Raw genomic sequence first — 24,598 nt, 5'->3', positions numbered from 1 at the left:
GCCACCAAAAACGACGTATCTCCTGGCAGACAGTGGTCAAGGCCGCTCTCCTCAAAACGGTCCATCGACAAAGCGATTTAATGATGAAAGCTCCAGAAGCTGTGAGTGGTTGGAGTCGCCGAACCGCATGCGAAGTTGATCCGGAAAAGGCGTAACTTTAGGTATGGTAAACTTTCCGTGCTTGGGAAAACTTCTCTCGCATCAACATCAGGAGAGAATTGGGTGGTGAGATCAACGAGTGACGGTCGGGACCAAGTGACCTATCAGAAATACCCACAAAGAATCGGCCCTGGTTCAATCTCCAATTCACAGTCAAAGGATTTTCTACGTAGTATCGCCCCTGAAGAAAGCTGTGGATCCGCAACGTCTCATTCTGTCTGATGGTCTGGATACAAATTGTTCGTACGACCTGATGACGATTCAGGTGATTGTATCAAGTCTATCAAGCTCCCCTACGTTCTAAAGGATACGTATCTATTGATGATGTGTTTTCTAATGCACCCCCATCAATTCATGGAGCAGAATCCCCGCCACTAAACATTCTAGAACGAGCAACAGTCAGTACCGATGATGCCAGGGACAAACTGGACAAGATTCTTGGCCAATTAGACCTACAAACCAAGTTTGAGTATGAACGACGATATCTGTCTGAACTGCGAGACAGCCTACTAGATCTTCAAGGGCAAAATGTTATGCGGTTGAAAGAAAATTCTATTTCTAGTTGCGCCAAGTTATTTGAGACGCCTCTAAGTCGGTGCAAATCGCGTGTCCAAGATATCTACGATGCATTGATGGAGGCCGTTCTCCCACCACAAATTTTATCTGATCTCTCTCTTGCCTATGGAGGTAACAGTATGAGACTTCATATTGCTTCCGCGGCCGGATTTTGGCCTAGACTTGCGCCTACTTTCTTCCTGCAACAGCTTGGCAGGTTTCGATGGCAATCCCTCAATGAGTCGTGGAAGAGAGCCGTTATTTCGTATGGGATTGCGATAACCACTCTCCAACAAGCCCAGCGCTCAATTCAGATCCAAGATAACGAAGTTGATATTCTCAGGGAGCTCGAGAACACAGGTCATATGGCATGGGACCCATACCAATACCCAGAGTGGTTGCTCTTGGAATGCGAAAGCGGCATCATCATCCGAGAAGTGCAGCATCAAATTGCCAGGCAGATGGTTTTACCTCCAAATAATGAAAATGCTGTCATGCAGCTCATTATGGGAGAGGGGAAATCCTCTGTAATTGTGCCAATTGTAGCTACTGTTCTCAGTAATGGTTCACAAATCCTTCGCATTATCGTACCCAAACCACAAGCGAAACAAATGTATCAAATGCTAGTATCGAAACTCTCAGGACTGCTAGATCGTCCAATTTTCCGAATGCCCTTTTCGCGAGCGGTGCGTATGGACGAGAATAGGGCAGCTGTTATCCGTCAATTGGCTCTACAATGCATGGAAGATGGTGGGGTCATGCTGGTCCAGCCGGAGCACCTGCTGTCGTTTCAATTAATGGGACTTGAATATCAGATCAATGGGAAGGATCAAATCGCTCGTTCGCTGTTAGAGCTTCAACGACTATTTGACAATTACTCAAGAGATATAGTCGATGAGAGCGACGAGAATTTCAGTGCCAAATTCGAGCTGATGTACACCATTGGGCTTCAACAGCCGATTGAACATACTCCTAATCGATGGGTAGTGATTCAAGAAGTGTTGACTAGATTCGCCGGGATCTGCTTCAACCTGAAAGAGTCATTCCCAGAATCGATTGATATTGACAACCAGCATCCTATGAAATTTCCAAGAATTCGAATACTTGGTACGGATGCTGAGCCTGCCATTCTTGACCGCCTTGCCGAGTCCATCTGTGAGACCGGGATGACCGGATTTCCGGTCGCGCTACAGCGTACACAGACGAAGGATGCTCTCCGTCGATACATCACCTCTCCCGACCTCACAGCTGAGGAGATCAGCGCTGTTGAAGAGGCCCCATTTTGGAGTGAAGCCACTGTCAATAATATTCTACTTCTTAGAGGTCTCTTATCAGGTGGCATCCTCGCTTTCGCGTTCGGGCAGAAACGTTGGAGAGTCGACTATGGCACAGATCCTAATCGCGAAACCAAAACCCGACTTGCTGTGCCATTCCGAGCCAAAGACAGCCCCTCACCACGGTCGGAATTCAGTCATCCAGATGTGGTCATTATACTCACATGTCTAAGCTACTATTACAAAGGTCTCCAGGATGAAGAGCTTTTTGAGGCCCTTGGTCTTCTCGTTAGGTCAGACAATGCCGATCTTGAATATCAGGCTTGGGTGGAAACAGCGCCGGAATTGGCACTTCCGTTCAAACGGCTCACGGGTATTAATATTCGTGATCGCGCACAGTGCATCAACGATATCTTCCCAAAACTTCGCTTTTCCAAAGGCGCCATTGACTACTTTCTTTCCCGCTTAGTATTTGCAAAGGAATCCAGGGAGTTCCCCCACAAGCTCTCAGCTTCAGGTTGGGATCTAGGCAAGAAGAAAGCGAATCCCACAACTGGCTTTAGCGGGACTAACGATACTAGATATGTGCTACCAATTGACATCAAACAGTTGAACTTACCAGAGCAGAATCACACCAATGCGTTGGTGCTCAAATATCTGCTTCGTCCTGAAAATGGCATCATGCTGACGCCAGAGGAGATAACAGGAGCTACGTTGGACAGCAAATCGCTCCTCATGATGGTGTCGCAGATGAGCTCGAATACCCGTGTCATCTTAGATGTAGGCGCACAGATCATTGACCTTGACAACCTCCGATTTGCCGAGACGTGGCTCCAGTTTTACAAAGATGATGAAAATGTTCAAGCTGTTGTTTTCTTCGGTGATGCCGAGGAGCTGACAGTATTGGATAAATCAGGCAAGACTGAGCCTCTTCAGATATCACCATTTGCCACTCAATTAGACCAGTGTCTTGTCTTCTTAGACGAGGCACACACAAGAGGCACGGATTTGCGACTGCCTACATATTATCAGGCAGCTGTGACTCTTGGCGCAAACCTGACAAAGGATAAGCTTATGCAAGGTAAGGGAGTCTATTTAAATAATACCGAATTGGACGAAACACATTGCCAACTAATTGATTTATCAGCGTGCATGCGGTTGCGAAAACTTGGAAGAGGTCAATCAGTTGTATTTTACGTTCCTAGAGAGATTGAACAAAAAATCATACAGCAGCGAAGGTCTGATTATTTAGGCCCAAAAGAAGTTACTGTATCCGATGTTCTTTGCTGGGTCATCTCTGAGACTTGGCGCGACCTGCGACGAACTGTTCCGCTGTGGTTGACACAAGGTGTTCGTTACTATGAACATGAGGCACTTTGGATCCGAGAGGCGGATTTCGAGGACGGAATAGAGTGGGCCAAGAACTTTCTCGAAGATGAGGCCCAGAGTCTCGATATACGGTACCGTCCTCAGGGTAGTGTTGCATCGTCACAGCTGATTAAACGCGCCGTGTCCGATATGAAGCCGCAATTTCAACGCCGTTGCGAGGAGTTCGGTCTAAAGGACCTCCGAAGTTCGTCCCTACAGGAGGAGCAAGAGCGAGAGCTCTCACCCGAGATGGAGCGGGAGCGACAGGTTGAGCCGCCTCCACAGGTTGAACCCGAGCCTCACTCCCGTCATCCGGACCTCGATTATTTCATCGCAAATGGAGAACTTCCTACGAGCTTCAGCGCGTTCAAACCTGCCTTTCAGGCTCTAGCAGACACTTCAGCAGCAAAATATTTCAACGTGCGAGAGTTCCCCAGCAGCATCTTGGTGACTGAAGACTTTGCTAGAACGGCCAAGACGAATAAGGTTTTCTGCAGCGGCTTGGATCTATTCCAGCGGCCGGTGCATTGGATCCTGACAAGCACTGACCGGTCCAACATTATCAAATATGTGGTCATTATAAGTCCATGGGTGGCGCACCAGTTTCTGCAAAAGATTGAAGAGTCGATTAAAGTGACTTTACACCTGTATGCAGCAAGGAGCAATCTCAGTTTCCAGTCGCTAGACCAGCTGACATTGTATACTGTGCCTCAGAGACCGAGTTTCCCTGTCCTTAGACGCAGCAAGATGGCTGAACTGAACATCTTCGCCGGCCAACTATATTTGTCGTCTTTCGGGGAATATATTGAAGTATGCGACACACTTGGCCTTACTTGGAACAATGTTGATGACTCTATCATCTTGGAACCAGACGGATTTATTCCTCCTGGTGCCAATGGGAATCTAGTGAATAAGTCCGGATTCACAAAAAGCCCTGTGCAATTTTTGAAGGCGTTGATCACGAAAATTCGACGAAATTGCGAAAATGTCGAAAAGACACATATAGGCAAGATTCTAGATGGAGTTCTTTTACTAGAAAAGGATTTTAAGGAGCTTAACTAGAAGATTTAAGATGCGGGTGGTTATGTCGGGCCACGAACGGGTTCTTTGCCAAAGAATATTGTAGATACCGCAGAGCAGTATCAAGTGGAAAAAAAATGTGACATGGGGTGGACACTCTATACAGATATGGGGTAGATACCCAAGAATAACGACTAAAATGATACACTAAAGGAAAGGGGCAATACTCTATATACTAAGCCAAGCTGCTAACTTGCTGCGTCGTATGTGGTATGCTATAATAATTGTCTTGATGTTCCGTGAATATAGACTCATGTTTTATATACATCGTCCAACAAATTGTGCCACTGCTCGCTCATGCACCGCAATAACCTCTCATCCTCGGCCGGGTCCTTGATTAGCTCTTGCAATTTCTCCACTTCCAACCCATCCAAATGCCTGGCCCACCCAACCCGCTGCAACCATGAAATGGCCTCATTCTTGGGGTCCAACTCCTTAATGCGCCGCATTGACTGCCCGTCTGCGTATTGCTGCTCTTGCATGTCATTTTATTTGTCTAACGCGTCTAATATGGCGGCTTGGTTGTAACCCTTCTCGTCATCGTTGTCTTCTGCTCTCGCTGTTGGTGTGTTCTTGATGATACTAAATCTAATGACGGCTGTACTCTTCACTTTGAACCAACTGCTGGCTGCACGGCTTCGAAAAAACCTCTGGCACTAAACCCCCTCTATCCATGGCAACTGGCGCGGCTCCTGCTTCTTGGCCTTGATATTGCCACCTTTCTTCCAATCATTAACCCAATTCCTCTCTTTGTAATGTTGCTGCATAACCCTAATCTTGTGCGTGACGTAACGGCATGTGCGGCACCGTAACCCATCTCTCTTTGGTTCTTCTATATATGGAATGGGCGTCACTTGATCTGGTAATAAGTACCCTGTTGATTGTGCTTGGTTCTGGATTAACCCGGGAACTCTTTGAATCTTCTGGATTGTCGCTCTTCGCGTTAATGGCTGGATCTTGGTATGATTTGTTGCTAAATATGTCTTGACTTCCTTTGCGATATATGCCCACTGACGTTCTTAACAAAATATAAACGGATATTGGTTGTTGTATATAAATGGCTCCATGCAGGCTCGATGCGAAGGAGTAATGCAGCCAAGTCGAGATTGGGCATCTTCTCAAGATAAGAAACCAGTGAAATCTAAAAATTAGATTTTAATTTGATGATTTTCAGTCTATGTCTTCTGATTCTTAGTTCTAAATCTATAGATATACGCTTACCGCTATATGCGTATACCCGATTGGGCTTAGTCAGATTAACCCCTTAGTTGTGCATGGACAAAAAGTGTGCAGTCCGGGGGATGTTCTGTGTAATTCAGCGGATTACAGCGTCCACTTGGTGCAGTAGGGCGCGTTCGACGCTCGATAAGAAGGGTAATAGGAAAATAGATCGAATAGTCCGTTTGTTTGTTTGTGTTTGTCGTACTAGTACATACAAAGGGAAAATAGGGGAATTGTTCAATCTGTGTGCCCTGGACGGGAGCCTCCCACTTGCTAGATCTCCATTATATTTAGTACGACTTACTACAGCACTTGCTCCGCTCTTTCGGCGCTGAAAGAAAGAGCCATAGGCCAACGAAGCAGAGTGACTCGCAATCACTTCCGAAGGGCAACATCACCCCAAAAACAGCAGGCATAGGAAGTACAAGGCCATACGATCGGGGCTTCCAGCAACACCTGATCGATTAAGGAATTGCTTATGAGTTCCCAGATGGTCGACTGCCGCCAGAGCCTGAGAATAAGGATGATATACTTCGGGCTCTGGCCCGACCCAGGGCATCGCTGGCTCCGTCCCATTTCCCATACCATGACTTCCGCAAGTCCGAACGAGCAGAAGCGCAGGCAATGAAGGAGAGAGACATTACGATAAGCGTCGTCCCTATTATTGAAGGAAATATTGGGGATAGAAAGTGCGCCTCCGGCGAGATTCCATTTACGAACCTTGATCATCTAATGGACGGTACACTTGTGCCAGGCAGCCCGGATATATATTATGGTGCGCGTCCAGAACAGCTCCACCCACAATTACGCAAGGCATTGCAGGGCTCTGTTGTCCCCTTGACTCAAAGTGGCCTCCCTGTTGCGCCGAAATTTTTCATGTAAATAAAGGGGAAGGATGGGTCTGCAGCTATAGCTCAATGACAGCTATTTTACAATATGGCCCTCGGAGAAAGAGGCCAACAGGCCCTTTGATTGCGTAATCCTTTTTATTTTTCATACAATAATGAAGCTCATACTCTTGGCTGCACGTATGTGGATGGATAATTAAAAATTTTCGCTTGCCATGCAATACCACTCCCATGCCTGGTGGGCAAACAGGCTTTATCATCACACCGCTTAGAGCTTTTGCTTTAAGCAACGATATCGATACCTTTGGGCAAGGAGCCGTAGCATATCGTAATGGTAGGGACTGCGCAATGAAGCAAAGAAATGAAGCAATTGAGTAAGCAAAATAAGAGAGTAAGCTAGGATAAAGTCATTACGTTCTATCCAGCCTATATGTTGCTGCGGTTCAAGCGCTTTTGGTCCACAGCTATATCGAGATTGTGGCGGAGGGACTGACAGCTGGGGATATAGCTGGGCATACCAGAGAACCCTGCGTAACAGCATGACGATAAACAGTAAGGATATCTCCCGCCGTGCATGGCGGAGCCTGTGCGGAAAAGAAAGTCCGATTCGCTGCCTCCTGACTTAAAGGAATATCTTTAAAAATAGTTCACACATATCCTAGGAAAATTACCTAGAAAGCCCTTCTAGGCCCGCTATTGAAAGAACTTAGAAAATCTTCGATAACTATAATGAACATGTCGAAGAACTGAAGAAGGCCTCTAGGGATATTAGAGAAGTCTGTATGGCGGAAAACATTTTGGTTAGAATGACTACCATTGTTTGAGTAGGATGTTGAGCTGCTATTTATTTCATCTGGGAATGAATTGGGGTCCCTTAAATGATGTTGACGCTGGTGCTAGCGCCATTAACTCTACGAAAACTAAGATCTCCGCATACACCACGCAGGGTAATCGCTCCCTCATATCGCCGAGACATAAGCGCCCTTTCGTCATCCTTTCGTGAGGGCAATGCATGCTGTTTGGTTAAGACAGGCCTTTACAGGTCACAGTTGTCTTCCCGCATGTGCCAGTTCCCTTCTCTAGGGGGAAAAGAGGGGATTTCTGTCGCGAACTCTGTGCATTCCATTCATTTGGTTCGCTAAATGCAATGGAATGACAACGCCCCATAGTGCTAAAGTAGATATATCTACAGCTTTCCTTTCCATTGTGCCAGCTGATATTTTGGTGTAGGCTATACACGGCCGTGGCAACTGAACCAGTGTGAGACTAGCGCCGACAGCACGAATTTCCTAGGTTTACCGGGGGTTTAAACTATGCACTTGATGCAAAGGAAGACGTCCTAACATTGGGATAAGCTATGCAACATTAGTGAGACTACAAGCATGTACCACACATTGCTATAAGCAGTCAAAGCGTCATTGGAACATATAGTTCCTTAATCCCAGCAGAGATCTACCGGGGCCATTTCTCCATTGCGGTGAGTTACTGTAGAATAGGGAATATAGGGAGATGTGGCACGTATCGCAGACACAAAAGCGAATTGGCACTCGGCTGTATGCTAAGGTTCAACATCAAGAGGCTTACATGATTTCACTGGATGATTAGGAATCTCAATAAAGATGCCGAGCTCTGGTAATGTTAGATATGCTCAGGACGACATGTCGATGCGACTACGACCATCCCGCTATATTGACTACTTTTCCCACGATTGGACTCAAGAGGCTATTCAGATATCCTGGAGATATATCGCGTTAAACTCTAGTGAACTCGACAATGCGGCTCGCTTAGGAAATGCATCCTTGAGAATATGGATAAAACACATGAACAAGCTAAAGACTATACCTCCAGAGGCCCTGAATTGGTAAGTAAAGCTAGTTGTCTGTAAAAGGAAACGCCTAACAAATTCAAGGTATAAGGACTACGATGTTACGTGGCTCTATGGACCATTACAGACAAATGATGGGGTTTTAACATCAAGCAATAAAACTATTTTCAGTTCGTCTGATAAGAAACCTAGCCTGAAGAAACGGAGCACGCTGGACTCCATATCTCAGGGATCATTCTGCTCAACACCAATATACCACCTAACCAAAGTTAACGGAATGGCACAAGTAACTAGTATACAGTTCCGTCTATTGCCATCTTCAATCCTACGACTTCTATCCTCTATCGGGGAACGCAAACACGTCCGTTTTAGCGAAGAAATCACAGTCTATTCTTACTAGCCTTCATAATGATTCACACATGTGACGGACAGTATTAGGTGGTCTTGCACCTCCATCAGAGACACATAGATGCAGTAACTCGCCTTTAATCAATCCGAGCCCTTCATCGGGTAGCTCGGGTAGCAGAGCGATAAGACGTATCTCCTTTCTAGACACATCGAGGGCTCTATACGTTGCCTGGGGCTGTTTGGCGCAGTGGTCAAGCACACAGGTGACCTATAGAGAAAGGTCGTAGGTTCGAATCCTGCCAGCCTCTACAAACAGACTAACAAAGCAAGCTTTTGCTTGTGAAGACACTATGCTTAAGGCCCTCTCTAGCCCTATAGCAGAGCTGTTACTGGCTAATAGCATGAAACTATAAGGTTTTTTTCCCCTTCTTGAGGGGTTTTTTCCCTTTATATTGGCTTGCTGGTATAAAATTTTTGTATTTTTCCTTTGTATAGATGAAATGTAGCGAACAGGGGTCGACACCTCCGGCTATTGGTTGATAAGCTCGCTGTCTAGCTAGGCCGGTCTCGAAGGAACAAGACCACGTGGAGGTGATTAAGACGGAAACTGGCTCCTACCGACCTATTGCTCAATCGTGGGACGTGTGTATTTAAGTAATTAGATACTTATGGTCGTTAATATTAACAACAACAACAACATCTACACGGTGCCTTTGGAGTGGAAATGACTTTCTCCTGGGATGCAGAAGATCTATAATTAGGGAAAATAAACGAATCGTATAATTGAAGTTGGGAGAAGGGGAAAAAAAGGAAGAGCAAACTACGTGAGAGGTAGTTGTGTAGTATTAGCGGGTGCGTTGGCATTCGTTTTGAACGAGCTCAAGACGTACGGTAGCTGCCGTAAGCAAATCAGTCGGAAAAAGCACATACGACCGTTTGAGAGTCGTACTAAATATAATGGAGGTCTAGCAAGTGGGAGGCGTCCTTCCAGGGGGCAATTCCCTATTTTCCCTTTGTATATACCAGTAAAACAAACACAAACAAACAAACGGACTGTTCGACCTATTCTCAAATTACCCTTCTCAAGGGTCGAACACGCCCTTAACACAGGATCAGATCACATCGGCCATTCATGCACTGCTTTATTTGGACCCTCCCTACGCTCAACCTGGACCACCGCTCGAAGCCTGTCTAAGCTAAGTCTTTGTGGCAAGCTGAGTGGTTATTTAACTGACCTATAGGTAACAAGGATAAGGTAAATCCGGGATTTCTACGATGAGTATGATTACCTTCCTAAGCCTTAAACATACTCTCAGGCAGCCATATTCAATATACTAGTCTACAATAAATACTTCTATGCATTTCAAACTTTGAAAAAACAACACCACGTCTACAGCATCCGGTCCAAGACCTCGAAGCCACGAATACCACCCGCAACGCATAGAAAACGAATAAAAACAGCGGAATCGATGTCGAACGACTGATTTTAGCGACGTAACAGAATTTTAAGCATGCGCTGTAGCGCTGTATCGGATTTTCATCACGGTCGCAAAAATTCGCGAAAATTGCAAAACACGTGCCAAAATACAGCCAAAAGCAACAACAAAAAAAAAAACTCCTACAGCCACCAAAACCCCTGTAACAAAGCAAGAAATATATAAAAAAGTTACTCTATGTTGTTTTACGGTTATTAAAGTTTTCTTCTTTTTTATTTTAAAGCTATTTTCGCTGTTTCTCTGTTGCGTAAAAAGGTCGTAATTCCTAGTAGAAAAGTTGTTTCGCTTTTCCGGGCGTATCAGTGAATTCCGGGCCAACTGTGAGGCGAAGACTCACAGTTGGTTACTAAAAGTGGATCCAACGGGTAGTTGTTTCAGCCTAATTGTTGCCCTTTCGAGCACTGGCACTGACCCACCCCGAGCCCACTTTGGCTTGGTGCGAAGCCTTCGGTCACTACGGTAACAATCACAACACCAGGAAAGCGCGGATAACGGCTTCAAGTCTATCAACAAATTTGCACTTCCACACCATGGCCGAGAGAACGAGGGTCGAAGAGCTTGAGAAGCTTTTACGGGAAGCTGAGCTACGTGCCGAGAGTGAGCGGCAACGCGCTGAGAGAGAACAGCAACGTGCCGAGTTCGCAGACAGGCAACGGTTGGAGGAACAACGACGCGCTGAATCTGCAGAGGAGCAGACCCGTCACACAACATTGGACGAATACATCGCGGCTTGCCATAGCCTTGTCTTCTCTAAATTAGCGGTCGAAACCGACAAGTCGCTCACATCAAAGGGCTCTATCACAAACCCCAGGAACAAACTATGTCCAACAAGTCTCCAGCCGTGGCCAGATTTCCTGGAACAACAGAGGATCGCTTCTGGCGTACTTTACGACGCGTTTCCCACCGATATGCGGGTTTTTGAGTCTCGGAACTTCCTGTCCGGCCTTGGAGGCAGGATTTCGCAGCGGCCGATCGCGAACGAGAAAGACCTGGAGTACTTCCTTCATAACAGTGTGGAGGATCCAGTTAGATCCATTCTGCATCAGCTCGAAGAGGTGGAGCATATTCAAGCCGTTTATGGGATTGGAGGCGGCATCATATTCGAAAATCACCCCAGTGCCATAAGCGATGTATCAGAGGAGGTCGTTAACCGTGAGAGCGCATCGCCGCCGAGCACGCCAGATCAGAAATGGCCTTCTAATCAACTCCGTCCCGACCAAATTTGTGTCTACCGATCTGAAGATGGCCAGTCGCCAAAGCGTAGCATGATCTATGTTTGCGAATATAAGGCACCTCACAAGTTGACAGCACAACATCTGCGTGCTGGCTTGCGACCGATGGACGTCTACAAGGAAGTTGTCAACCGCAAAACAGTTCCAACCTCGGCAGACCCGGAAGGCCGTTTCCAATACTATGCTGAAAGACTGACTGCCGCTGCCATCTCGCAAACATACCACTATATGATCGAGGGTGGCCTCGTCTTCGGGCTCCTGACAACCGGAGAGGCTATAGTCTTCCTCAAGATTGACTGGGATAATCCGCAGACGCTGTACTATCACCTGGCCGAACCCGGGCCTGAAGTGTCTGCACACCCTCGTAATTTTCACTCCTGCACCGCTGTCGGACAGTATCTGGCCTTTACCCTTGTAGCCCTGGCTCGTCACGGGCGGCGGCAGCAACACGGTCAAGAAGCGCGCCGGCAAGTAATTCAAGGACTGAAAACGTGGGCAGAAGACTTTGAAAGCACCTTACGCTCCATTCCGGCCAACGTGCGGCATCCCCCAAGTGGCTCCCCTTATCAACCGACTACGTACGCGACCTTCGATAGATCGCCATATCCCTTTCGCCATAATCGGCGGAAGATCGACTGCGAAGGCCAGCTCAGCAACCAACCTACAAGAAGGGACTCTCCGGAACCATCAGATGATGAATCGGGAGGAAAACTGCCCGATACACCCAGTCCTGCGGAGAGACGAGCTGGTGGTGGGGGTCGAGGACAGGCAAGACGCAGCCGGAGGATTCAAGCTCGTCAGACACAAGATGCTCCATCAAGTCGGCGTACGGAGCATGCCGTCCAATATTGCACGCAGAAATGTTTGACCGGGCTGGTTCGCGGGGGGTTCCTTGATAACGGTTGCCCTAATGTAACCCTGCACGGCCGAGGGCTTGCTTCTAGCTTTGCTGGCTTGAGTGTGCGCCATCCCGTCAGCCATAGCAAGTGGCTGCAACTTTTGAGGAAACAGCTGGAAGTGTCTCTGGACGATGGAGTGGTGCCTCTTGGTGATGGCGGCTCACGAGGTGTCTTGTTTCGAATCACGTTGCTCGCCTACGGTTATACCTTCGTCGCGAAAGGGACTGTACGCGCATTTATCAAGGATCTGGAGCACGAAGCCGCCGTCTACGAACGCCTCAAACCAGCCCAAGGAGTCAGCATACCTGTATTCTTGGGCACTGTCGACCTCCGAGCCATTGACAAAATCTACTACTATGACTACCGGGTTTATATAGTGCATTTGATGTTTCTCTCATGGGGGGGTTACAAGCTAGACGATGCTCGGATTGCCAGTGGCGCGGGGAAAAGGCTTGCGGATTGGACATTGCAGGCTTTGCGATCGATACATTTACAAGGGGTTGTTCACGATGATATCCGAGGAGCCAACATGCTGTTTAACCCGGAAACAAACCGGATCATGATTATTGACTTTGAAAGAGCAAAATTTGTGCAACCTCCTCGGCGTCCGCTGGCCCAGCTGGTACCAAACAAGCGGGCATGGAGTTATGAGGTACCCGACAAAATGACCGGGGGGAATGAACATTCCGGTAGATACCAGGGGAAAGTGGATGTTGGTGGTGATATTCTGATGGCAAGGTCGACATTTTCAGAGCTCAATTGGTACGAAGCAAATGATGCAAAGGCCGTAGTTTGTTAGGATAATGGTACAAGGGAACTTGCTTGACAAACCATTTACATACTGGCTGGTGCACCGCAACATGGGTTCTTCTGCTGCGTCGACAGCCTAGCCCCGGTGAGCCAGATGCCCGTATACCCCCTCTCATAATCCAGGCAGAATTTTTGGTCTCCAACCTAGCTCTGGTAGTGGAAGATTCTCAAATCCCCACTGCACACAAGCCTCACTCCTCGTCTTCGGCCAAGTCAATTCCCAGCCGCCAGACAACTGCAGGTCTCGGCGTAACAAGAATTGACCGATTTGAGGAACGCCTCGCTAAGAGACACCCTTGCCAGTCGAGCCTACTTTCTACAACCTGCGGTGACAGACCTATGGAACAGCTTCGCTAACCTAGGTTCAGGCTCCGGGCCAGCCATTATCGCGCCTTAGCAACTATCAATCACACAAAACATAGCCATCCTAGTGCTAGCTCCTCAAATTGCAGCATAGCTTGGGTGCGGCGTCTGGAAATAAAGCCCCCACGAAAGTCACTGTCAGACCCGATAGATTCGCTGCATACTTGGCTGTGGTATCTGTTGGACTTGTTAAGCTTGCAGTGTGAAGAGGCCAGAGCATACTCTTGGAAGAATGTAAAAGCCATGCGATCCGTTGTATTGTTAATACGTAAAATTGATGTTTAGCTCGATCATCTGCTTGAGTAGTTTTTCATGAGTCAGGTGGTGTGGCTCGCTCCCGGGGTTGGCGTATGTGTTACTTTCGCTGCCTAGGTCGTGTAAACTGCTGTCGTGCGGCGGCGCGTCTGCAATGTGTATGATACACCGTGTTGGATGTTCCCACTTTGCATTGAGACTCTGCCGAATACCACCGAGCACATCCTCTGGTGCATCAGCGCCGCCTGTAGCGTGTAGCTGATTGAGAAATGAGAGCACTTGATCGGTCTCAAGAGTAAAATCGAGATATTGGATGTTGCACGAGTCTTCGTGATACTTGTACCCCACAATCGCTATGCGTATAGAGGCTTCGTTGAAGAAAGTCATGTTTATTTCGTTGATGATGCTTTTGACTTGGCCCTTAGCTGCTTCAATACCAGTGGCGTCCGGGACATGGGCTACACGACGGAACGGAACAATTGGATGCCATGCTGGAGACGGTAATAGGTAAACAGGCTCAAGTGTTAGATAGAAGTAATTTATGTGATGGTGAGAAATAGCTAAGAAAGTATCTCAATGTGAGTGGAAGCCTGATTATAATATAACCTCACAGGAGGGAGAAAACAACGCGTAGGATTTTATGGGGGGAGGGCGGTTCACTTTCCATAACCCCGCTCGGCTGTAGGCATCCCGCATTTCATACTACCTGGCCTGCATATATCTATCACATGTCTTCTATATGAAAAAAATGGTCGGAAAACTTCGGTACACTCGGTGCCCAGTTTCAGTTTCATAGCTTGTCTATCCAACTATTAGTCTAATAGTTGGCCGGATAGCCTACTAGACAACGTAAGGTACTGACTGTATAAAAAGGGACAGGATATCAATCTTGTGGACAGTGATGGCCAAATCTGCCTGCAACTGGTGGCCGCCAGTATCGCAGATACCAGCCTGGCGGACGATTCATTGCATGTCGACAGGAAGCTTTATTTCTTAAACAAGCTTTATTTCTCACACAAGCTCTGTCTCTTAAGTAAGCTTTATCTCTTGAATAAGCTTTGTCTCTTAAACAAGCTCTGTCTTTCAAACAAGCTCTGTCTCTTAAATAACCTCTTCTCTTAAATAAGCTCTGTCTCTTAACTAAGCTTTCTCTTTTGAACAAGCTTTGTTTTTCAAAATAAAGTTAGTTTCTTAAATATACCTACCACTGTAGTACCGGTAACCACTACATAAGCCTCTTCGTCCTCTCGCACAACATTTCTCTCGGAATAGCGGCACCTCGAAGTGGCCCTTTCAGCAGCTTCTAATTTCAGCTCCTAAATCAACCACAAAAATAAGACAACTCATGCTCCAACATTTTTCGTGTTCTTGGTGCCACCGACGCTACATTTATAGATTGTTTAGCCCTGCGCGCGAAAGTTGAGTTTTACAGTTGGTGCTGAGCCTATTACCACACCAACATCAGCTGCTGTAGTTACTCTTGATATCAACGGCGGAACATGTTCCGAGCGCCAAGGTGAGTACTATCCCTCATTGGCACCTACCCAAACGCCACATCGTTATTTGAGACAGGATGCCCTTGTTGTTGGCTTTTACTCTGTGGGCGTTTTGGCCATTTTACCGGTGGGGAACCTAATAGATTTCTACAGCAAAGTTTAAATGCTTTCTAACCCGAGAGGGCCTCCGGCAAGCTAGCCTTGTGGTCACAAAGGCCTGTACATCAGAAAGGCATGTTAACAATTTCATGGTTGATCGAAATCATCGCATAGAGAGGCTCGCTCGAAGGAAACAAGGCAGCCTCGTCCGCCCGACCGGGTACTTCCACACCGCCGTCAGCCTCGATCAAATCCGACAACAAGATCAGAGAAATCAAGGAAAGCCGGCGAGGCCAAGATGATGAAGGCACAGCTTCGTGAGGGCCGCCGGGTCGTCAGGCTCGAGATAGAACGCCTGAAAAAATTGTGGCGAGACGATCGCCTCGAAAGGCAGACTTCAAGGCAAAAGCAAATAACGTTCAAGGCGTGGCTTCAGCTTACAGGCAAAGGAGATGAGTTTCTCTTCCTAGAAGTTCAAAATAAGGAATTTGCCGACCTCCTTGGCTGTAATAACGATGCCTTCTCTATTGATACAACCGGGCAGCGATATCAACACGTTGAGGAAGTCATACAGCGTGCCTTGACGAAGCCGCACATCCTTGAGCAGATGTCTCAGTGCTCCTGGGGCGCCGGGACTAATAGTTCAATAGATATCACAATGGGACCGTTCAATGATGATAACGACCATAACAAGGCAACACAAGAAGAAACGCAGGAAAAAACACAAGACCACACGCAAGAGACGATCTTTGACCTCACGGGCGATATCAGCATCGAGGATGACTCCCATAGCCGGCCGCCGTCGTCGCCGACTTTGCCGCTGTTGAAAACGCCGTCAAAAAAGCCCTTTATTTCACGATACAAAAAGATCAAAATAATGCTCAAGGACTTCAAAAAGACCCGGAATTCATAGAATCCATTAAATATAATTATATTACTATAAAAATCATCAATAAATCAATTATGAAGAAAGTGACCTCGAATTAGATGCTTTTCCCCTATAAACCGAAGTGTTCCGATTTTTAGTGCCCAACTGTGAGGCAACGCCGAATGATTGTTCACTAAAAATGGAACCAACGGGTAGTAACAAGGCGACGGCTAATTGTGGACTTGTACCCCTGTTTCCAGTTGTACCCCGCAGCTACTGCGGGGCCCTGTAACAAAAACCAGCACTGGGCCCCGCCGATGCTGGCGAACCCCCCTTCTTTCCATTTCCTTCCCACTCTTTCCCTTGCTCGCTCTATCCAGCCAGACGAGGAAAAAGAAACGCCCCACATAGTGAAGGAAATGGAAGATATCGTCTCGTTGGTAGCGGATCGTGGAGGACAGGTCATCTGGACCGTTACCTTCGATGCGATGATGCTTGACGTGGTGGTAGAAGTATGAGTTCCATGTATGTCCCATCAAAGGATCCGTGATATACGGAAATAGTTTGTCAAACAAGGCGTACTTCTTGGACAGAATTCCACGCTGGTGAATGTGCTGATGCATCATAAGAGTGTAGGTGCCAACATAGTAGACCTGCATAACAGCATAGATGCATCCGTCGATGAGATTGAAGTTCCGGAAGAGAAGGATTGCACTTGGTACTGAGGTGGTAAAATACAGTATCAAATGCATAATCATCACCACATCCGTGACATATCGGGCTGTTTTTCGAGCCCAGCGAACGAATGGCTGTAGCACTGATTGTTGACAGACTTGGGAAGACGATTTGGAAGGTCGTCAATGGATACAAATATGGTTGACTCAAAGTGAGCATCGTTAGGGTTTCTCAGAGACTCGAGGAGAGCAATGTCTTTGGTGGCCTCAATTGAGTCCTTTTCGTCTTGCGGTTCAGCCTGGGCCTCTGCTGAGACATGGTGCCGGTCATTGTCAGCTTTAGATTGTTCCGAGTGAGCCTCCCGTCTCTTAATGATGTCGTTCTCCAGATTTTTTAGCACAATGTGGTCTGCACGGGTGAGACCGCTGTCGTAAAATGGTTCGCTCCCCATGGTGAGATTATCGCGACCAGATATAGTTTCTGGCGTAAAATCGATATTACACTTTTTCGCCGAAGTATACTTACTATTCATATAGGCAAGTATGCCAGCTGCCAATCTCAGCCCCATATTAAACTTCTGGAAAGTCACGTGCAGCAGCACAATGGAAGTAGCTACAGCACCGGAGCTAGTCTTAAGCACAACACGAGCAACAGCTCCAGGTTGCAGCTTATCGATTTTTAGTGCCAGCAACAGCCGTTTCTTGAGCTGCCCCTTCCCCTCGTCACTCCATCAACACCATTCCAGTATAGGGAGAAGACAAAAAAAAATAGTATAAGATTCCGGGATTTGATTGTCTTTTCCTTTTTATTGGCGCCTTGCACGAGCTGCCCTGCAATTGCAGCTGCATCCTTTTTCGTATCCAGTGCTTATCGCCTTTTTTGGTTTGTCGAAGCTCCGTCCGATCTTGGCAAGATGCTGTCATCGGCTGCTCTCACGGCCGCTCGTCGCGTGCTCACCAGCACCGGCGCAGCAGCTCCATTGCGCCAATCCGTCGGTCTTGCAGCTCGCGCACTCGTCCTGCGCCCTGCCGCACCCTCGTTGCGACTGATCAGCGACTCAGCGCCTATGCGCGCGGCCGCAGCGAAGGCGACCAAGTCCAAGTCAACAAAGAGCTCCACCAAGAAACCGGCCAGCAAAAAGCCCAAGGCTAAGAAGCCGGTTAAGAAGAAGGCCGTCAAGAAGCCAAAGAAGACACCAAGGAAGAAGGTGTTGACGGACGAACAGAAGGACAAGCTCGAGATTAAGAGGCTGAGACAGATGGCGCTGAAGGGACCAACTGCGCTTCCGGAAACAGCATGGAACGTGTTCACAGTCGACAACGTACGTGCTGGGGAGGGCAGTCTAGTGGACAAAATCAAGGCCCTTGCTACTAGCTTTAAGAACCTGCCCGAGGCCGAGAGAGAGGAAGGCTGACTCCTCCCTTGATTTGGTTGATTACGAGACTCACTTTTCTCGTGTTTCTAGCGTATGGCATCAATCGGGCACTGTAACAAGATTGCCAATCAAGAGGCGAAGAAGAAATGGATCGAGTCTTTCCCTCCCGAGGCAATCCACGCTGCCAACCTGGCTCGTCGTCGCCTGGCTCGCAAAACAGACAAATCTAGAACCTACCTCATTCATGACGAGCGCATTCCTCAGCGCACTGGATCTGGCTTCACATTTTTCATCAAGGAGCACTTCAATGACAATGAAGGTTCACCCAAGGATGCTATGCGCAACCTGAGCGAACGCTGGAAGGCTCTGAGCAATGAGGAGAAGGCCCCTTACCTGAAAAAAGCTGCTGACATCGCCGAGGTATCGGGAGCGCAGCTGAAGGAGTTGAGGGAGAAGGGCGCCAAGTACTGGAAGGAAAAGCTTGCTTCAGCCAAGGAGTAAGCTATCTGGTAGTAGAAGCTGATCGTATTGTATGTTATAAGCGAGTAAAGAAGCTCCTTTTTTTTTTTTTTTTTTTGCCATGTCACTTGTCTGTATTTTTATGGTATATCTATCTCTTGGCTTTGGGCTGGCGATAGGAAATGGGAGGGACAATGGGATGCGAGAGCGAAGAAGAATAAAACGCCGGTCGGTTTCCTTTGCTGTTGTTCTGCTTGATCTTTAGCAATGTGTCTTTTGCTGCGGACTAAGGTGGTGTAACAATAACTTGTGTATTGTATGGATGTTCACTATTGAACGCTATTTTCTGTATATAACAATCCTTTTCAGCAAGAAGAAACAAATAGAGTTAGGTATGAAAGAAATATTTCCCATAGAATTTTCTACCCACTTATGTCGCAGTCTCAGGATTTCTATATCGATATGGGAATTACTACACGGGCCTGACACTTTGGCTACACGGGCCTGACTTTCACCACTTCTGATTGGTCGCACGGTTTCCCGTTAACGTACTATGGATTCTGCCGCCTCCATCATAAGTACTAGCCTAGACTGCTCTCACTAAGCTGACCTTAATCGACCCTTGTAGCAGCATCCTCTCAAGGGGTCTGCAAAATAAGCGGGACCGCAAAATGAATCAACGCACACAACGGCAAAATAAGAGCATCTTTTCTATCCAGAACCCGGTCATCTTCCCTTCTAATTCTAATACAGCTTTAAACCGGTCTGGCATTGAGTCAATGAAGCCATTTACAGTCTCTAGGTCAAGATTATCCCAAGCTTCTTTTGCATCAGCAACTAGGTCTTGCCGGTTACTATACGGCAAGCTCTGTATCATCATAGCTGGTACCCGCCATGCGTTTTCAATCGGCGAGAGATCCGGGCTGCCTGGGGCATTAAAGAAATACTTAATTTTCAAGCTTTTCTTACACTCCTTTGTTATTGGTGATGTGTGCCTTGAATCGCGATCTTCTTCTAGAATAAAGTCCATCCCTTGGTCTAGCCACGGCTTGACTACCTTCTTAAGGATGTGGTCACAATAATAAGCTGAAGTCATCTTGCCGTTGTTATTCGTTGAGATCCGGTATTCGTAGAGATCACTCTTAAAATTATAGCCAATAGCACCCCAAAAATGGGCGTTAAAACGTTCTTCTTTAAGCCTTGGGCTTGGCCGCTCGTAGAGACAGTCAGGGCAGTATCTCTCGCCGGGCTTCCGGAAGATATAGACTTGGCGATCATCGCCGCAAGAGGTGTGCCACTCATCAGAATAGAGGATATCGCGATAATCCTCCTTAGCTGGCCTATGCTCGAGAGACTTGCGGGCAAATTCCTCGCGTTGCTCAGCGTGGCGGCGAGATACAAAGGATCTAGGGCACGCGATGCATTTCCTCCAATCTCGTGTGCCTAGGGCTCGTTGGACCGTTTGAGGATGCACTTCCTTATCTATTCCAGCAGCCGTAACTAGCTGAGAATAGGTCAACCGGCGTGCCTCAAAGCCTTCATCCCAGATCAGCCTTTCGATCTTAATCTAGGTCTTCGTCTGTGAGAATCCTCTTCCGGCCGCGAGTCTCTTCACAAGCGTTATGGAATTTGCGATCGAACGACTTGACTATCTCATAGCCGCGGGTCTTGCTGACCTGGCAAGCCCGGAAGATATCTTGATAGCTGAAATCGTGACCATAGCGTTGTTTTTGCTGCTGCGCAAATGCAATAGCGCCTTTAACCCGGGCCTTCTTTGGAGTATCATGATGATATTAATGAACTTCAGCTTGACGGGCCATTATTCTTATAAAAAGAAAAAGGTTAGCTAAGCCTGAAAATGCTGAAAACGCTGATTTAAATAACTTAGAAAAAGTCATGATGTCAGCGGTTTTGGCGTTGCTGTGTGCGTCAGTTTGTGGGGTTGTGTGCCGATTGTTGGCCAATTCCCTGTTTTTTTGCAGACCCCTTGCCTCTCCACAAGAGATTTTACTGACAGACAATTCTGACGGATAATTGTGAGATCGCATTGGATTGAGTTTAACTATACTAAAGGCAGTAACTGTATTGATTGAGAATTATCTGAGAAGCAAGAATCAAGACGGGTCGCTGCCTGTTTTGGAAGTGCGCTCACTACGGCTCACTTTCCCAACGTGAGTCCTTGCAATGATTGGTCGGGTGGAACTACATTGTTCCGTGGATGCCTACCCTGTAGGCCTATTGTTGCGACCATAAGAGTCGGGTCGTTATATCTGGCCTATTCATCAGGCCCCTTTGAATAGAAAATGAATTCCCCCCATGAAACGCCGATTCGTGATAATTTGATTCAAATGGGATCCCATCACATGCTAATTGGTCCATGAGCTTTTCCCGATCTACCCCACAAACCACCCTTCCTCCTCAATTTTTTTTTCCCAGCTGGGGAAACTCGATTCGTTTAATACCCTAGAAACCAAAAAAAAAAAAAGAAAAGAAAAGCCCGACAACTGAATTTAAGCAGCGTCGACACTGGCAACAGGCTGAGCGACCTTGGTGACCTGGGCGCCAGCACAGGCGATGCGCTGACCAGCGGAGTCGTTAATGTAGGTGACGTCCTTATTTTCGAACTGAGCACGCTTCCAAATCTCGACCTCGCAGCCGCCGCGCAGAACACCGACACGCATCGTGGACAACAGGTTGTGGGCGGCGTTAGAGTGGTTGTAGACACCACCGTTGAAGATGGCCGTGGTGTCCTTGCCAATAGCGGAGGTAATCAGGGCCTTGCCACCAGGGTGGTCGCGGATAAAGCCACCAATATCGTAAATAACACCAGCAATAGCCACCAGGGCCCTTCCCTTCTTGGTGTCAACAACGAAGTCGTCCCACTCGACGATGGGAAGCTGCTCAAGGGGAGTACCCCAGTTGAGAGTGGCGCGCTTCTGGTCGAGCTTCTTCTGGAGCTGCTGGACACGGCCCTTCTCGATCTCGTTGGCGCGGAACTGCTTCAGGCCGTAGGCCAGGCCAGTCCACTTCCACAGGACAATCATCCACTTGGTAGGGTCGTACTGCCACCACTCAATGGCGTTTCGGTAGTCGGCCGGGAACTCGTGGTGGAAGTTGTGGTAACCTTCGCCCAGGGTGACGAGCGCGGTGATGACATGGTCGCGGGGTGAGTTGCGATCGTCAAAGGGCTGGTCGCCGAGCCAGTGGGCCAGGGAGTTGACGCAGAAGGTGGCCTGCTGGACGAAGCAGATGCGCAGGATGCCGGCGTAGACGAAGCCACCCAGCCAGTCGTCGAACATGAGGCCGCAGAAAACGGTGGGGAAGGCGAGGCCCATGAAGATGACGCACTTGAGGTAGTTGCGATGCTGCCAGACAACAACGCTGTCCTCGTTGAGGTCGCTAATATCGCAGCGGCCGATGCGCTTGGGGTTCTGCTTGAACAGCATCCAGCCCATGTGGGAGTACAAAAGACCCTTGCGGACGGAGTAGGGGTCCTTGTCGGTGTCTGTGTATCGGTGGTGAGAGCGGTGGCCTCTTGACCACCAGCGGATGGAGCCCTCGACGGCACCAGCTCCGACGGCAGCGAGGTAGATTCTGAGGGGCAGAGTGGCCTTGTATGAGGAGTGAGCCCAGAGACGGTGGTAGCCTGTTTGAAGAAGTTGTTGTGAGTACGGCTGAACTTGAATTGATATCAATGTTAAAGCGTTTACTTACCAGCTGTGATGCCCAGGCCAGTGTTAAAGTAGTAGATAACGGAGAAGATGGCCGTGGACAGGTACAGAGGCACCCAGTAGGAGGAAACAAAGCCGGCCAGCGGGATAAAGACGATGAAGATGGCGTTGAGCCAGTTGATATGATTGTACCAATTGCCCCAGGTCATGGGCAGATCGGAGATGTGCGCCTTCTTGGGGTCGTAATTTTCGCCGGACCGCAGAGGCACATAGTCGGTTGTGCCATCTGGGAAAGCCGCCGCCTGGACCTTTGCGGCCGAGGCTGTGGGTTCGGACATGTTGACGATATCCTTTAGGATTCTCGTCCGTGTTGAAGAGAGGAAATACCGATAGGAAAGAGGAAGTGGAGGTTGAAATAAAGAGAGTGGATGGGGAGCGAGAGGAGAGAAGAGACTTTGTTTAAAAAAGCGTCGAGTCTCGGGAGGAAGAGGACAATGGGAGCTTTCGAGAGGGTTGGGAGGTTGGGGGGGGTGGGGGGGTGAGAATCAAAGGATGATATGATTGAAGGTTGTCGCTTCTGATATCAGATTTACGAGGAGCGGTTTTGATCAACAAGGGGGTCTGATATCAAATCAGAGCAGATCAAGCTTGAAAATCCCGGATATCCTAGACAGAAAAGAGCAGAAACTAACAAGCCATGCAGAAACCCTGAAGAAGACCATTTGTTGGCCGTCGACTTTTGCCCCCGGTAGAGAAGTGCGGGAAGAAAAACGAGAGAGACCGGAGAGTCAAGTCAGGCCGCGGTAGGCTGTACACGCAACCGGCGAGGCCAATGGCGGGCCGACCACTGTACCTGCTACCTGCGGCTGTACCTCGTGCATAGACTGCCGAGCGTGGTTTGGTTGGATCTGCCTCAGCTTGGTTGAGAGATGGAACGGTCATCTTGCAGGTGTAGGTAACCAGGTACAGGTACAGGTACCAGGTACTGCACGATTACCGGTTGCTATGGCGCTGAAACAAGGTACTGTCACTGCCAGATGAGTGCGTTGAAACAGTTGGGAAAAGTCGCATCGCATCAGGCCATGGGTGTTTATTGGAAGCCGCCCAACGGGCAGCACAACAAATAACTGAATAGAATCTTGTCCCAATGGCTTTTCGAAATGAGTCAAATCAGCAAATGTGCGATTCATGTGGCCTGACACCTTCTCCCATCGTCAGAATCAACTGTATAGTACATCCTCCAAACCAAACACCAATATTGAATTTAATCCAACATTCCACCAGGTACGTCCATCCTCGTAAGTGGCTACCTGGGGGCTCTAGCTCTAGCGCTTCCGATGTCCAGGTGGAGCGACGCGCCGTCCCCCCAAGCCAATCACAGCTCTTAATATGGGTTCTTCTCAGCCTTCCTCTTCTTTTTACTCGTCTTTCCTACTTCAAAACCTTCCCCAACAACTTTTTGGGGGCTGCTTTTAGTTCCAACTTCCCGCCCTAGACGAGGACCCACTCGCTTCAATATGGCTGCATATGGCAACTTGTTTGCAAATTGTCACGACCCAACATCTTATGGTCGTCAGACGGGCCTACAGGGTAGGACGCGGATCAATAAGGACCGAGGGCACCAATCACAGCAGGGTGCTCACCACGCTTCTGGTGAGCGCTCGTATGCTCCCATGATAGCCTCAGTGATCACTCCAGTGATCACTGCCAAAACCACGATCACCAGCATTACGACTGGATATATAAGTTCACTTCACATCACTCATTTACATAGTTAGATAGCCAGTCGTTAACAAAGTATCAAGACTGAATACAAGTAACACTTCTATTACAGCTCTACTCACTTAGTGACTATCGTTGCTCAAACTACTCCCCGTTCTATCTGCAACATAAATCATTTACCTGGTTTATCACTTAGAACTTACCCTATACCACCCGGTATAGATCAGGACGTCACACAAATTCTCAATGGGCCGCCTGAAACAGGAGGATGGGATCAAGCTTGTCATCCGTCCGCTTCCATGCGCTTTTCACTATCATTAACCTTAATGTGGCTGTTTTATGAGCAATTTTTTTTTTAAAAGGAATCCTGTAAGCTGTGTTGAAAACACCAATTACGTAGTGATGTTTCCCTACAACTTAACCGGTTTGCATATATAATACAATGGAATAATCCATGATGCAGAGGGAACCCAGATACATGCACTTTCAGCTTCAACAAC

The 24,598-nt window shown here is 47.9% G+C and overlaps 5 protein-coding genes across 5 annotated transcripts; 3 read left to right on the top strand and 2 right to left on the bottom strand.

Annotated features, from left to right (window-relative positions):
* Nucleotides 1-854: 854 nt before the first annotated feature.
* Nucleotides 855-4,418, top strand: TGAM01_v211016 (hypothetical protein; the record flags this gene model as incomplete). The annotated part of the gene is made up of 2 exons (XM_018810639.1): nt 855-3,069; nt 3,136-4,418. 2 exons carry the CDS (start codon nt 855-857, stop codon nt 4,416-4,418), a joined length of 3,498 nt encoding a protein of 1,165 aa, XP_018656144.1.
* Nucleotides 4,419-10,704: 6,286 nt separating this feature from the next.
* TGAM01_v211015 (hypothetical protein) lies at nt 10,705-13,104 on the top strand (the record flags this gene model as incomplete). The annotated part of the gene is made up of 1 exon (XM_018810640.1): nt 10,705-13,104. The coding sequence occupies one exon, from the start codon at nt 10,705-10,707 to the stop codon at nt 13,102-13,104; it is 2,400 nt and encodes a 799-aa protein (XP_018656145.1).
* Nucleotides 13,105-16,953: 3,849 nt separating this feature from the next.
* TGAM01_v211014 (hypothetical protein) lies at nt 16,954-17,322 on the bottom strand (the record flags this gene model as incomplete). The annotated part of the gene is made up of 1 exon (XM_018810641.1): nt 16,954-17,322. The coding sequence occupies one exon, from the start codon at nt 17,320-17,322 to the stop codon at nt 16,954-16,956; it is 369 nt and encodes a 122-aa protein (XP_018656146.1).
* A 462-nt stretch (nt 17,323-17,784) lies between these two features.
* On the top strand, nt 17,785-18,747 carry TGAM01_v211013 (hypothetical protein; the record flags this gene model as incomplete). The annotated part of the gene is made up of 2 exons (XM_018810642.1): nt 17,785-18,192; nt 18,337-18,747. The coding sequence occupies 2 exons, from the start codon at nt 17,785-17,787 to the stop codon at nt 18,745-18,747; spliced, it is 819 nt and encodes a 272-aa protein (XP_018656147.1).
* A 2,468-nt stretch (nt 18,748-21,215) lies between these two features.
* On the bottom strand, nt 21,216-22,714 carry TGAM01_v211012 (acyl-CoA desaturase; the record flags this gene model as incomplete). Its single annotated transcript, XM_018810643.1, has 2 exons — nt 21,216-22,351; nt 22,420-22,714. 2 exons carry the CDS (start codon nt 22,712-22,714, stop codon nt 21,216-21,218), a joined length of 1,431 nt encoding a protein of 476 aa, XP_018656148.1.
* Between the last annotated feature and the right edge of the window lie 1,884 nt (nt 22,715-24,598).

Source organism: Trichoderma gamsii, assembly GCF_001481775.2.
Source record: "Trichoderma gamsii strain T6085 chromosome Unknown Scaffold_83.2, whole genome shotgun sequence".
Taxonomy (NCBI): domain Eukaryota; kingdom Fungi; phylum Ascomycota; class Sordariomycetes; order Hypocreales; family Hypocreaceae; genus Trichoderma; species Trichoderma gamsii.
Note: the sequence above shows the minus strand (reverse complement) of the source record. Positions and strands in the feature narration are given on the sequence as shown.